The following is a 14,908-nucleotide window of genomic DNA, read 5'->3' on the forward strand; positions in this document are numbered from 1 at the left end:
TCATCTACTGCGTTAAAGTTCTTGGACTTTACTGTTATTTTCAAGAATCGCTGTGAGGGGACATTTTTGCTTCTCCCTGAACTTCCCTCTGTGCACCACATATCTCAAAGTGGACATCCACCTTGCATGGAAGAAACAGGCGCCTGCGCTTCTATGGTTTGTCCTCTTGTCTGTGCAAACTCAGCATCTCCTTTCCCCTGTTTGTTGAATTAATCTTACTTTAGGCAGGACCATTAGAAATACAGGAGTCTGAACGGTGGCTTTTTCCATCAATGTAAGACTGCAGGAATGAGATGCGCTTAATGTGAATCTAAAGGGGTCACCCTGCTACTAAATATAGTTCCTAAGGCAGGGGCAATTAACTTAAAATGTACAAAAATCCTAACCAACTTTACATTGCTAAACTATCAAATCCATCATGACAATACTTGGAGCATTTGATGAAATGACCTGAAGAGAAATTCACATCAACTTCAATATATTTATTATTTAGAAAAATATGCTGTTCCGTATGTACTAGAAAAATAATGTATACATAATTTCAAAAACAACTATTTTACAACATCACGATTTTTAGGTCTCTTCCCTCTTGTAGGCCGAAGCCTATGGTGGACCGCAGTGCTTTTAGTGGCATGAAAACGATGGGGATGTCTAAAAGAGGTGTGGCCTGCGTAATTGAGAGCATGGTTAAAACAAGTAAACAAAAGTCCCATGCTTCACACAGAATGCTACCTGACTAGTATTTGGGTGTCTCGCTAGAGTGTTTTGTTACTACGCCCAGACATAGCGCACAACAACAAACTTGCGCCTAAAACAAGCCAGACCTTTGGGCCACGTGAATGTTTGTTAACAGTTTGACATACACGAGTAATAACAATGGTTTTGCTGTGAATAATTAGAATTGGTTCATGACACATGGTACACATGTGGTCATTAGAGAGAGGCCAGGATTTGGATGAGCATGTAGTCTGAGCACTATTACGGCTCACTGATAAACACTGCCTCCAATTCTCAGTGATGAAAAGTCATGAATCACAGTCTGAAAACTCCTGAACACATAAAGGCAACTCAGTACACATGCTGTGTACAAATGCTAGAAACGCCTATAGCCCAGCACCTTAGAGCAGAGGCCTCTTGGCTTTGCCAATACTTAGTAAATTTCAATTCAATTTTCACAATATGCCAACAATTGGACATTTAACAATTGATTTAGTAAACACAGAGAAAACTGCACTTAAATAAAGAGTTTACAAATATTATTAAATTCAATACTAGTCCTCACCTACCGAAAATACAATGTATATACAATTAAAATAAATTTGTACTGTTAGTAATAAAAACTTTTAAAAAGTCTCTACTGTATTCTCAAGCCTTTCCTTTCCTTCCTAGCCATGTGAGACTGATTGGCATTGCCAATGCTTGTTGTTTCACTCATCACTTAAATTCATGTTTGCTTCACAGACACTGTTCTCAAAGCCTTGTGTCAGGATGCCCTTTGGTAACTAACAGTGTGCTTAATAACGAACACATTACGAGCTGCACAGTACTAGTCGCAAGGTAGATTTACATGTAAATTTACTGTTACCGTATGGTAAATCCGCTCAGTACCATACAATTAAGAGTTAAACCTCATGAATTGAGGAATTACCATCTGGGACTACTATTTCCCGTACTTTCCTGGAGTAAAAACACAGTGACTTGCCAATTCCGTGGGGTTTAACCCATACATTTAGCAGCTGCTAGGTACCTTTGGCTGGTTTGGGCGTCATGTAGAGATTTGGGGAGTAGAGGAGGGAAGTATGAGTTGTTTTCTGGCAGAGGGGAGAATGATATGCTCCCTAATGTAAGAATGAACTGTACATTAGGCTTGGCTGCATTTTACCACGTGGAATTACTCCTATGGCTGCACTAGAATCTAATGCTACAAAAATGCCATAAAGTGAAAAAGTGAGATCATGAAAGTAAGTGTGTGTAGGTAAATATAGATTTATTATATATCACTTCACATGTATCACCTTTGCTGATATATATACATATATATATGTATATCTGCTTGACATTGTAACACCACACCATTACTACTAGTACATATAGAACAGTCATGAGAAAGGCATGTTACACATAAGTCATATCTAATGTGTAAGAAGTACAGTTGGGTTAACATTACAATCAGATGTTGCCAGAGCTTAATTTTAGCTGGTGGTTTCTGGTGCTCGGCACCAGCACTTGATAGTCAGCAGCGACACTTATGACATCTGCCACATGGTGGCGCTGGTTCTGCAAATTAGAGATCAGCAGAACAACAGTTGTATTGACACCCATCTAACAGAGATTTACTAAACATTTATGCAATGCAGCAAGGGAACTTGTTGTGCTACGCTGCGTGAAAGGGCAGAAATATATCATATCTACTATGTATAGCACACACCTCATCTCTCCTTGAACTAGGGCACTTGTGCCAGCCTAGCACCAATGTAGACACCCATGTGCCATGGCACAAGGGTGCCGGTGTTGTGATCAGAGTAGTTTTTTTGTGCAGGGAGAGATCACTTCCTGCACAAATCTTTTCTTAGAGGCGTATTCCTCTTTGTATGTGTGCTCCTTGTTACACCAGCTTCAGATAGGCCCACCATTTTGTCACACACCCAGGTTTATATGTTTTAGTAAATCTGGGTTAGCGTAAATATATGTGGGTGGATTCACCACCCATGTAAGGCCTCCCCGATTCAAAGTAACGCAAGGTAGAGCTATTCACTGTGTGTGGGCTTAGTGTGGCTTTGTCAATTCTGAAATATATTTTGTGTCATGACGGTGCCTTAAAGTGACTTACCCACAACACAAAATATTTATATCTGAGCCCTGATGTGAGGAGATGCTTGAGTAGAAAGTAATCTATCCAGAATCTGAGAACCACCTGACCAGCTGCCGAGGGCTACCAAGAAACATAAATATGAACATTCACACAGGGGCTGCAGAGAAGCCCACAATGGATGAAGCTGCCCGGTGAGACATGATCTCAAGGTCGCATGTGACTTTAATGGATATCGGAAACTTCAACCCTCTGTGAGCGTCACTTACTGGAGTGACTACTCTAATACACAGTAGCACATCACTTCTGTAGTTCATGCAGGCCCTAGGACGTAATATTGCAGGATCAGCAGCACCCAGAGATAGGCTATATTTCCATTTGAGGAGGCCAGTCAATTCCACATAGTGCAAGGACCTTCTAGTTTGTCTTAGACTGACTGCACCTCTGGAAGGACATTAACATTTCTTGTGTGATTGGACCGCATTGTAGACTGCCACAGCACCTTGGCATAAAGGGCCAACAAGAGCACTTCTAATCCTTTCTGAACTGATAGGAGGTTCAAGCACGTCGCTGTGTCTCTTCTGCGTGTCCTACAGTGCTTCGACAAGTAGTGCTGCAAAGACTTACTACACACAGCCGGCCCACTGGGGTCATTTATTTTTATCCTCAAAAGGCATCAGCATGATCTGAAGTGACAACCACCCCCTGGGAGCGCCTGCTTGCCCTGAAGGTGCATTATCTGCTCACTGCATTTGTAAATGCAGTGTCTACACAAGTTAGTCCTGATGTCTCTGCTTCACCGCAGCGCATTCTTCCACTGGGGGTTGTCATTGCTCAGCAATCTGTAGTCCTGGGCTCTCAGCCTGTGTCCACAATTCTTACATATGTGATTAATGCGCCCCTCTCCCTCTCCAGAGTATACCTGGGTGTTGCAACAAATTGATTTTTGTATTACTTTCTAGGGATCGGAGAGCTGAATCCCTGGATATCTGTAGGTAGGATGGATATTTGACAATTAGTTGCCAACCTACCAAGGAGAACTGTAGTTAGTGGGCAGTTTTGCCAATAAACTTTGCTAAACTGGCAGAAATCAGCTCCTAGAACGTCTAAGATGCCGGCGGGGCAGTAAGAGGTGGACCTCAGCAATAGCAGCAGTTTGGGGATTTTTCAAGTGCTATCAATCTTATGTTAAACATTTTGGGGGCCCCGGACAAGGCATATTTTCTGGGCTCTTATATGGAACAAATTTGAATTTTATTACCCATGTACTGCTAATTCAAGCCTGTGTCATGCCAAAAAGTATTAGATTATATGTCAAACTTTAACGGAGCCAAAAAGAATAAATTGACCCTGGGTAGAGAGAGAGAATCGGTGATAGATGTAGGCAGAGAAGATAAGCGGTTTAGATAGAGATTTAGACTAAAGTAGACAGAGGTCTAATAGAGAGAAGGTTCACTTTCCTAGGATCCCCTAGGGAGGCCTAGGGTTCAAGGCACTTGCCCATGCCTTAAAACGACGCTGATGTACTATTTATTTGTGGCCCCAGTGCCTTTAATTCTTCATGTGGAGCAGCCTTATTTCCAACTGCTCAAATGTTACTTCAGTGAGCTATGTGTCCAGTGTTATGGTACCGGGAAATGACTGGCATTAGATTTGGGCAAAGCTGAACAGGGTTCTGGCACCCAGATGTTAATTATGTTAATTCAGTGCTTCAAGAGACAGGTGCCTTTGACGCGTGAGTCGGGTGAATGTTGCCATGCATGTCTAAATGCCCCCTCCATGGCTGTTCTGGGTAAATCATTGACACATACGGGCTCTCTCCTTTATGTAACAAATGCATGCACCTGCTACATCCTCCCCGACTTCAGGAATCATTCAGACAATCGCAGGAAACAGTGTCAACCCCTAAATGGAATTTCACATGGCCATCGAAGGAATGCCCCCAATGTTGTCAAGGGGAGGAGTCACTAGTACATTTACTATGTTCATGCCCTTTTTAATTGAAAACAGGCAAATCTATTCTTCGTGAGATTTTAAGGAATGAACAGATAACAACATGTAGAGATTTAGTCATCAGGTGTCTTGGAGGGCTTTCAATTCCTCTCTCCTGTAGCGCCATAAAATTCTGGAAAATAGCAGCAAAGGAACTGGAAAAAATGTATTTAAGCCAAGCAGCTAACAAATAACCTGCTGGCTGACTTTAGTTAAATGTATCGTTCTACTTGCCAGCTTTTTAACTATGTTCACGACTCTAAGGCCTTTTTTCTCTCTCATGTTTTTAAAAATGCTCATTTAATGTTTTGCGTTTTATGATGGTTTGCCATCATTTTACGATTTTTAAAGAATCAATAAAAGTATTTTTGACTTAACATGACAGTGTCAACAACTTAAAGTGTAGCCAGGCTAGAGATTGACGTCTTGCAAAAGCATAGAGTTTTCTAGAGTAAATACTGGGCACAAATAAGAAGCGACATGTTCTTCAAAGACTATCATTTAAAATAATATATTTTGAATTTTAAACCTGTGTCTTCAAAACAAATAAAGCCAACAATAATTTTTTTTAAATAAATTTGGGTGTTTGAAGCAGATTCTAGTCCCTACCAGAACATGAACTGTTGTGTCCTCATCACTGGTGACCTCTCCTCAAGTGTGTGTCACAAAGAAACAGTGTGGTTGTGGTCAAGCCTCTTAGATGACTAGGACGGCCATGGAGAGGTGCTGTGTGGTGCACCGTCAATATGCTGTGGGTAGTTTCTCTACCGCATCATGTGGTCCTTCGTCCCTGCGATGACGCAGAGAGTCTTAGCCCAATCAGATGAGAGAAGGAAGAGCCTTATAATGACAGCCTTTAGTTGTGTTGGGTGTCGCATAAGGGGGTTTGGATGGTGGATACAACTGTAAGACTTGATCTTTCCAAAAAAGCCAAGATGGATCTAGCCCAAATGAGATTTTTTTCACACGTGCCCAAGGATAATCTCGAGCAGAACACAATGCATATTCTCCTCCTCCCCACTGAATGCTAAATGTATTGATTTATTTAGTGTTTTATAGAGCGCGAACATGACCCGTTAGGGTATCAGAGAGCTTTACAGAGATAACACGTTGTATACATGTATGAAATAGTCGAAGAAAAAAAAACATAAGTAGGAGTAGAAGGAGGTGAAACATCTGGGGAATAACAGGGTGTATACAATGTTTCGATCATAATGCAGAGAAATCCAGCAAATACATTTGTGGGAGTACAAGGTCAGTACAAGATGGATAGCAGCCATTCCAAATAAACATTCACTCTTCAACAAAACATCTGAGGTCAAGCTTACAGCAGACATACAAGAAGGATAAAAAGTACTATATCTCACCAATGACTGACATCCTTTTGCGCACATTGTTGAAATCCAAGATGGCTAACAGCTCATACGTTTTGGTTTCACCCATCTCCACCACTGTGATAGTCTCCGGTGTGCGGGAGCGGAACACAAAACCAAAGTTCCGAGCCGCTGTAACGAGGGCACCTTCATCAGGAGACTGGGCCTGGTACACCAGCTGACCTGAGGCACAGGAGAGAAGTGATAGATTTAAGAGGAAAGTTATTCACTGAGATAATGCTACACAACATTGGAGCATTAATCAGAACTTGTGCTTTGTGTTCCCAAATAGTTTCTCCTACACCGCCTTTGTGTCATCAAACCCAAGTCTTTTCATGCTCCTTGAGCGAACTCTCTCTCATTCCATGGTTGTAGATATCTCTACTCCCCGATACTCTGCTCTCTGGGTGTTGCAGAATCATGAGGGGCCATAAGCACAGCTTTCCATATTGGACACACCAGCTCGTTGGAACTTTTCCAGGCTTGTGGTGTGATGGAACCAAAGAAAAGAGGTCAGTCCCTTTCTACAGAACAGTCACAATGCTCTGATAAAAGAATGTTGTGATATATTTTTCAATGCACATTTTAAACAGTCCATTACCAAAGTAAGGACATTTTAAGCTATTACAAGTCACAGTATCAGAAAACCTCTTACCGAAACGGTGTCATATGCATATATTGCGATAAATGTACTAAGGGAGGTTGCACACACTCAATGTGCGTGATTCACAGAGATTTTGCTTTGTAGCACTCCTGAATTCCTGGAGTAAGCCCAGACTTCGGCAAGAGTAACCCGCACCTACTCCTACGCCAATATTTGTGACTCCGGCCCATGCAGTCTACACTTGTTGCGATGTGGCTGAGACGAACCTGAGCCATGAAGGCCATCCGAAGAAGGCTGCATTGGAGAACTTGGCCCCCCCCTGCCCTCCAGTGCTCTATCCCAGTTTTATCTATATTCAAGTAGAGGAAGTTCGCTCATTTCCATTTCATGTAATTGCTGGACTCCCCAGATCATATTCTATCCGAATGAAATACAACAAATAGAGGAAATAGGTCAGTCCCCTGCAGTACTTTGCATTCCGCCATGATGAGAACAGTTCCATTACCCAACATTCTCTGGTTTGTGTTGGTTACCATGGAGAAGTCGGATCCAGTCTGTAGTAATTGCAAGTACTTGCTGTTCAGGATGCTGTTAGAGAGTGAGGTGAGTGGGTTTGGATTTTGGAGTCGATTGTGGGGCTTCCAAAGAGGCCGAGTTGGATACAGGCTGATTGCGAATTTTTACCTCCATGCTCCTTGGAGGATAAATTGGGATTCACATGTAAGTTCAATTACTTCATCCAGTTAGTAAGGGCAGGGGAATCTCTCTTGATTTATGCAAGAGATCGGGCGGTGGCAACAGCATCTGCTGATGAGCACAAACTCAGTTTTGGGGGGCACAACTTATGATGACATGCGACAGCCCTGTCTAGATGTTGTTTGGAAGTGCTCTCAGTTCCTGGATGCTGTTAGTCGATGATACTGTATATATATATATATATATATATATATATATATATATATATATATATATATATATATATATATATATATATATATATATATATATGTAACCAGCAATAAGAGTTTTCAGCAATACAGTGGTCAACTCACCTAAACTTACTAACCCCACAAACTACACCATTAAATCTACCCAGGGCATACAGGCAGCACCGATGCTGACTAGCTGCTATACAGTTTTGAAGAGACTGAAAAATGTCATGTTGCCTGATGTAACTATCTGCAGTATCAACGCTGGAGCCTCTTCAAGGTAAGTAGAGGATTTAATGATAGAGCATAGCCAAAGTGTACACCTCACCAGCTGACCAGACACCAACTGACAAGTCTGAATGAAGCTTGGCTAAGAGAGATGCATTTGGAACACTACAAGTATTCTTAAGGAACAGTAAGGAGCGGACACAAAGGAAGGGCTAAGGATTAATACAGGTTGGCAACCATATTGAAAGAGAAGAACATATTTACAACACATCTCCCTTTTGAATGAAACGAATCAATAAACAATGGAAATCTTACATTTGACATATAAACAAGAATAATAAACCAAATGAACCAAAGGTCTGCAAGATCTCGATTTGACACATTAGCATAAATAATCATTCAAATAGACCGGAGGTCTGTGATATCTCGAAGCTCTAGCTTCATTGGACTGATGAGCAGGAACATTCCTGTGAGTACTCTGATCATGCACACCAGTGAGATCAGAGGCATCACCACCACCTTCCTCCCTGCGACACATTACAGCTGTAGAAGGAGTAATCACTTCCAGAGTAGATAACATGTATCCACTATTGGACTGGGAACCTTTCAACATATGAGTGATGTCACTGGAGGATGTAGATTTACTGTATAAAGCTACTCCGCGAAGGTTCCACTTCTCATCATTATCTAACACCACATAATGGAGAAATATATGTTTGACCAAATAGGGACCTTTGAACTTAGAAAGTCCCTTGGTCATTCTCCCTGGTTTGACTTTAACCAGATCACCCACAGAAATCGAATGAGAGGCACAGGCATAGGTCTCTGGATGAACACCCTTAACAACACAGTTTTTCATCCAAGAAGGCGCAAGTTTAGTGCCAGGATGTCTGCCCCGCATGAGCTCGAAGGGAGACTTACAATCTTGTTTGTGAGATGTGGTTTGGTATGCCCACACCATCCTGAACCATTTCATTGGCAAAGCCACCTGAAGCCCATGAAATTTGAATAATCCCTTTAACCACTCTATTTGCCCTCTCGCACACACCATTCCCCTGGGGTTATAAAGAGATGTGCGATGATGGATCACTCCACAACCAGATAAAAACAAACGCATTTTATGTGAGGTAAGCTGAGTGCCATTGTCTGTGATGAGTACTGAGCAATAACCTTCATCAAGAAAAATATCTTTAAGAAATTGTATAGTGCGATCAGTGGTGATGTCTTTAACAAATTCCACTGTAAGCCATTTAGAAAAAACATCAACAACTACAATTGCAAACCGATGGGGGCGTGGCTAAGTAAGTGGATAGAGTGTGGTCTCTTGAACACAAAGGACGCGCACTTTCAACTTCAACCTTATTGGTTTTTTCAAATTCAGCTGTTTTGATAACGTATTCAAAAGAAGAAGATTCCACCAAGTTTTTGTGAACATGGCAATTATTTTAATTCATAAAGCATGTCTTTAGAAATTGTCATCATTTCCAATAGAAAGTTCATTTGAAATCAATAGAATTTCACGACGTTACATTATGCCCAATGCATTTCGGGTTGTCAAGGAAACCCTTCGTCAGGGGCCTGTGGCAAACGAAAAACATACAAGACCTTAGCATTCAAAGTGAAAATCATGGTATTCAGGCAGAAATTGCAATTCATGATTTACATCCTAATCGTGCTCAATGCAGGTTCTATATAATCACATCAAATAACAATCCGACACAAAAACATGAGTGAACGTAGTTAAACAATATCGGTCTGTGTGTGACGAGGGAGAAGGGAGAGGTTTAGCGCATGAGTGCAAAGCAAAAACGGGTTACTGGTCAAAGGATTAGAGGATTAACATGCAGTGCAGTAGCTTACGGTTTGTACACGGTCACGGAGCTCTCAGTCGTCAATTCCAAACGCGGAAGTGAACGGATACAGGGTTAGCCTATCAGGTGGGGTTTTGTAGTATAGTGACGAGGTCACGTGATCGCGAGCGTACAGAGGTAAACAGTGCGTTCGATATATGTGCCGACAAACGTATTCAGGACAGAATGGAATGAACGTTTCAGAAAGCGGACGTGGTGGCATAGTACAAAAAATAAAAACGGGAATGGAAACGGATTTAGTACTTAGACATGAGGTCTAAAAATAATCGTGTGAAAAAGGGTTCCGATCACGTGATCAATTGAAGTGAGTCATGATAGGTCAGTATTTCGAACCCATAGCGAGGGAAAGCGATTGTTGGTGCATCGTATAAATGACTTGAGTTCGTGTGGAAGATATGGAAGAAAGACTATCTTCGCGGATATTACAATGTGTCAAACAGCATGTTATGAATCATAAGAAATAACAAATAAAAAATAAAAATACTGAACAATATAAATCTATAATTAACGATGCAGTTACTGAACATTGACCATGAAAGGCGTGGCTAAGTAAGCCACGATGGTGGTTGTGTCTCGCTGAGGCTCCGCGATCGGGCCGGCATCCTACCCAGTTCCTGAGATCGCCTATGGCCTTCCACACCATAATCTGCGGTCGGAACTCACCCAGCACCCGGAGCAGGCTTGGTGTTCCAGAAAATCTCAGCCCAGCCGGAGAAAAGCCTGATAACGCTGGATGCGGGCACCGAGCTCTAAGATAGCGCCCGCGATTCCCTGTTAGTGCGCCTGCAGAGCCAGACGGACATTGGGAGTTTGGCGCCCGCCAGCTACCACAACCCATGGAGCTCGGGGGACCGGTGGGGCCCTCTGCCGGGACGCGCTCCTGCGGCGTCTCCAACTTGCCAGTAAAAGGAGATCTTGGACGGGCACAAACCCGCCATTTTGATTGGAGCGAACCGCCGCCTTCCCGGGCATCGTCCCGCTTCGGCGATCCACACTGTGGCAACCCAGGGCGGGGGAGCGCCTACCCACAGGTGCCTGAGAGCTGGGGGCCCACCTGTGACCATCGGGCTGAATGTGCCCCCCCGGAGGAGTTCCTATGATCGCCCCGCCTGACCCTAAGATGGCGCCCGAGGATTGCCAGGGGTGAAGAGACGGACACTGCAGCCCCCAGGGAGTGCCTGCACATGCGACAATCGGAGGTGAGCCGCGCTCCCCCGCCCCTCCCTGGAGAGCTCCCTTGGGCGGGCGCCACTGGCAGGTCACTGCTACTGTACTTCAAACCTCATGGCGAAGAGGAGGTTGCCTGAACTTAACATGGAGGTGCAATAGCTTCCCCTACTCGTACATCGGACAGGTCAAACTTGATATTGGGGGCACAAGACCCGGCACCTGTGCTACCTGCAACTCGCACACTACTTGCCTCCCCACCCAGGACACAGTACTTTGAGAGGCCGGAGTGTGACGGCAGACATACCCTGGGCAGTGCGTTGACGCCCCGCGCTCCTGCCTGGGTGCCTACAAGCCAGGCTGGTGAGAACCGACCAGCCCCACGTTCCACTTGCCCGGAGAGGGGGCCCGCTTGGCATTCCTCGCAGCACCTGACACCACGAGGTGACCCCGTGATCGTCACCATGGGGAAACCAAGGGCGACGCAGCCAACTACTGTGCCGGTAACTGCCCCAGGGAATATGCCACACACGCGGGCATGGTCACACACGTCGCAGGCTCACCCAACAGTATCAGCCAAACTGGACCAAGTGCTGGCGGCCATCGAACTTTCCCGGCTGTCTATGGAGGAGCGACTTGGCACCCTGGCGACCGATATCAGCCTAATCCGCGACGACAATCGGAAGCTCGTGGATAAAGTGAAGGACAGGGAGAAGACGCTAGCTGACCTATAACCCATTGTTAAGACACATCAAAACCTGGCTGTCATGGAGGAGCGTGCAGACGATTTGGAAGGGCGGTCGAGGCGCTGTAACATTCGCGTGCTGGGTCTGCCAGAGGGAATTGAAGGCTCGAAGGCCCTGGACTAAATGGAGACGTGGGTGAAATCCTTTACCCCGACTGCAGACCGGACAGCATTTTTCTCCATTGAACGCGCCCACAGGGTCCCAGCCCGAAAACCGCCACCAGGATCTGCCCCGATACCGATGCTTGCAAAGTTCCTGCCACTCCGGACAGGGATGCAGTGCTATGGGCGGCCCGATTAGAAAGCCCCTTGCAAGTAGAAAACAAGCAAATAATGGTTTTTCCAGACTACGCACATGCCATACAACAACAGAGGTCCTCCTTCCTGGATGTGAAAAGGCGGCTACAAGCGAACAATGTTCAATATTCCTTGCTTTATCCGGCTCGCCTCAAGGTTCTACATAAGGGCTCTGCCATCTTCTTCACCACCGCCAAAGACGCACATGATTGGGCGGATCAGCACTGCCCACTACAGTCCAGGGCAGAGACCCTGCGCAACTCCAGTCCCAAACCATCACGACCCAGAAGACGCGGCCCAAAGCGACCCAACAGCGCAACCGCTAGAAGGACCGGGTCCTCCCCCCAAGAATCTCATGACTTGACACAAATTGTGCGGGAACGCCGGGAGGCACTACATGCAGTGATCGACTTGCAAACATCGCCCCTAACGCAGGACATCGATCGACCCCCACACATATTCACGTCGGAGGGAGAAAACGACAGCGACGGAACATTGTCCGGTGGGGACTCCGTCACGCCCCCCCTGGTCACCCCACAGACGGCTGATGCTATCCTAGATGGACAACTAGGCGCCTCTTCGATGTGAGAAGATCTCACGGACGTTACCATGGGCGGCCGGGCCGAACTGGACTCCCCTTGCACCACATATGCAATACCATTACAGTATGATGGTTCTAGTGCGACATCCACTGATTCTCCAAAGGCCCGATCAGCGTGAAGTCTCGCGCACACACACACTGCCACCCCCGCAGTTTCTTGTCACACCTTTCTCCTCGTAGGGATTTAGTTTGGACGTATCGCTACCAACGATGGGTCCTAAGTATTGGGACTGTTTCCCGACCCCAGTTACGCCAGTTCAGACCTTGGTTCAGTTCCGTCCCACTCCCCTCATAGCATGGTAAAAGTCAGGGTACGTGACACACATTAGAAAGCACTATGGTGGGTCATATGGGTGCTTCCCCCGGCAGAAGGGCTACTGGGTCGGGGGCCTCGATAGATGCATGCCCCCCATGCGGGCAATAACGTCGACACATGATAATGACAGCACAACAATCGGACATTTGTATCCTCACGCTCAATGTCAGGGGCCTACATACACTGAGGAAGCGCTACACCATATACTCATACATAAAACGCCATAACGCCAGGATCGCATTCCTCCAGGAGTCGCACCTTACTAGCACTGAAGCAGGCAAACTACAAGCTAAATGGCGTGGCACAGTCTGTATCACGACTTATTCGGCATATGCATGCGGCGCCGTAGTCTGGGTTAGGCCAGGGACTCCATTCCAGGAACTTAGACGGGTGCTGGACAAAGAAGGCAGATACACCTTACTAGAGGGACTCCTAGATGGCCAAGCAGTTCTCTTAGGTAGCATTTACGCTTCCAACATAGAGCAAGACAAATTTTGGGACCATCTCAAGGGGATCCTAGCTCAATTCACTGCCGTCCCCTGGATTCTAGGCGGGGATTACAATTGCACACTGGACCTTGCTCATGGACCGATCCCACCCCCCACCCTTGCACTCCCCTGCCCTCAAGCAAACTGAGAAATTTCAGGCCTGGACCACACAGGGCATGGCGACTCAATCACCCACATACCCAAATTTATTCATTTCACTCCATCCCACATAACCTACGGGTACGTCTAGACAGATTCCTCTGCTCTGTGCCGATTCTGCCCAAGATTTTGTCCACGGACTATATGGGCAGGATCGTATCGGACCATGATGCACATATACTACGGTTAAGCTGGAGACCCCCGCACCCCCTGTCCCCACCTGGCGCCTACCCCGAGACTGCCTAACAGATCAGGTCTTTAAACATGACCAAGCGCAAAGCTTCCAAGACTTATTTACCCACAATGCAGGCACGGCTTCATCGGTATTAGTAGAATGGGACACGTTTAAAGTAGTGGCCCATGGAGAATGTATCAAGCAAATAACAGGGATTCGACGGACATTAGAGCAGGCACTCATAAAAGCACAAAAGCACCTCGCCACGACCACTAAACAAGACGACCTATCCGAGGAACGGGTGACACTTACGGCCAAGGCCAAAACAGCTTACCAAGTGGCCTGTAGTGACCTTCGTAGGTATAATTTCAGAGCTTATGCCACCCGGATGCATAAAGAGAGAGATAAAACAGGCACGATGCTAGCATCGTTGGCACAGCAGGACACAGACATAAAACCTATCACTGAAATTATTAACCCCGGAGGCATCCTGGTGCGCTCCCAGGATGAGATCCTGGTGGCGTTTCAACAATATTACGAGAAGGTATATAGCAATCCGACCCCAACCGCTTAGACTCTAATAGACCATTTCCTCAATCCTCTAACGCTGCCTACAATCACGAAGACAGATAGGCTGGCATTAGACACAGCGATAGTGTTCACTGACATTACCCAGGCGCTGCATGCCCTGGCCCGTAACAAGGCACCAGGATTGGACGGACTCCCACTGGAGTATTACACGACCTTTTCCCCCCTATTAGTCCCGTGGCTAACACTGATGTTCGCAACGGCGCTCGAACAAGGGGAACTACCCAAATCCCTTAGGGAATCTATAATTGTTACCTTCTTGAAACCGCTTCGAGACCCACAACTTATGGCATTGTATCGTCCCATCACACTCCTCTCCACCGACTGTAAAATTCTCAGGAGGATATTGGCAGACCGATATATACAAATAATACGCCCCCTGATTCACCCGGACCAATGCGGGTTCGTCCCCGGTAGAAACACATCCCAGAACATACGTCGCATCTTCCACGTTCAGGATCCGGTGAGAGACACACACCCCCGGTCAGCCTGACTCATCCTAGACCTAGAGAAGGCTTTCGATACCCTCACCTGGCAGTATCTATTCTACGTCTTACACCGTATAA

General features: G+C 45.6%; 1 protein-coding gene across 3 annotated transcripts in view; it reads right to left on the reverse strand.

Moving 5' to 3' along the window:
- The window catches only part of LOC147726133 (phospholipid-transporting ATPase ID-like), a 795,656-nt gene that overhangs the window by 82,318 nt on the left and 698,430 nt on the right, over positions 1-14,908 (reverse strand). For all 3 annotated transcript variants that reach the window (XM_086960237.1, XM_086960240.1, XM_086960239.1), the window contains exon 16: positions 6,169-6,357. In XM_086960237.1, coding sequence (XP_086816363.1) covers positions 6,169-6,357 — 189 coding nt within the window. The remainder of the gene's footprint in view (positions 1-6,168; positions 6,358-14,908) is intronic.

The sequence above is a fragment of the Lissotriton vulgaris genome, chromosome 3_1, assembly GCF_964263255.1.
Source record: "Lissotriton vulgaris chromosome 3_1, aLisVul1.2, whole genome shotgun sequence".
Lineage (NCBI taxonomy): Eukaryota > Metazoa > Chordata > Amphibia > Caudata > Salamandridae > Lissotriton > Lissotriton vulgaris.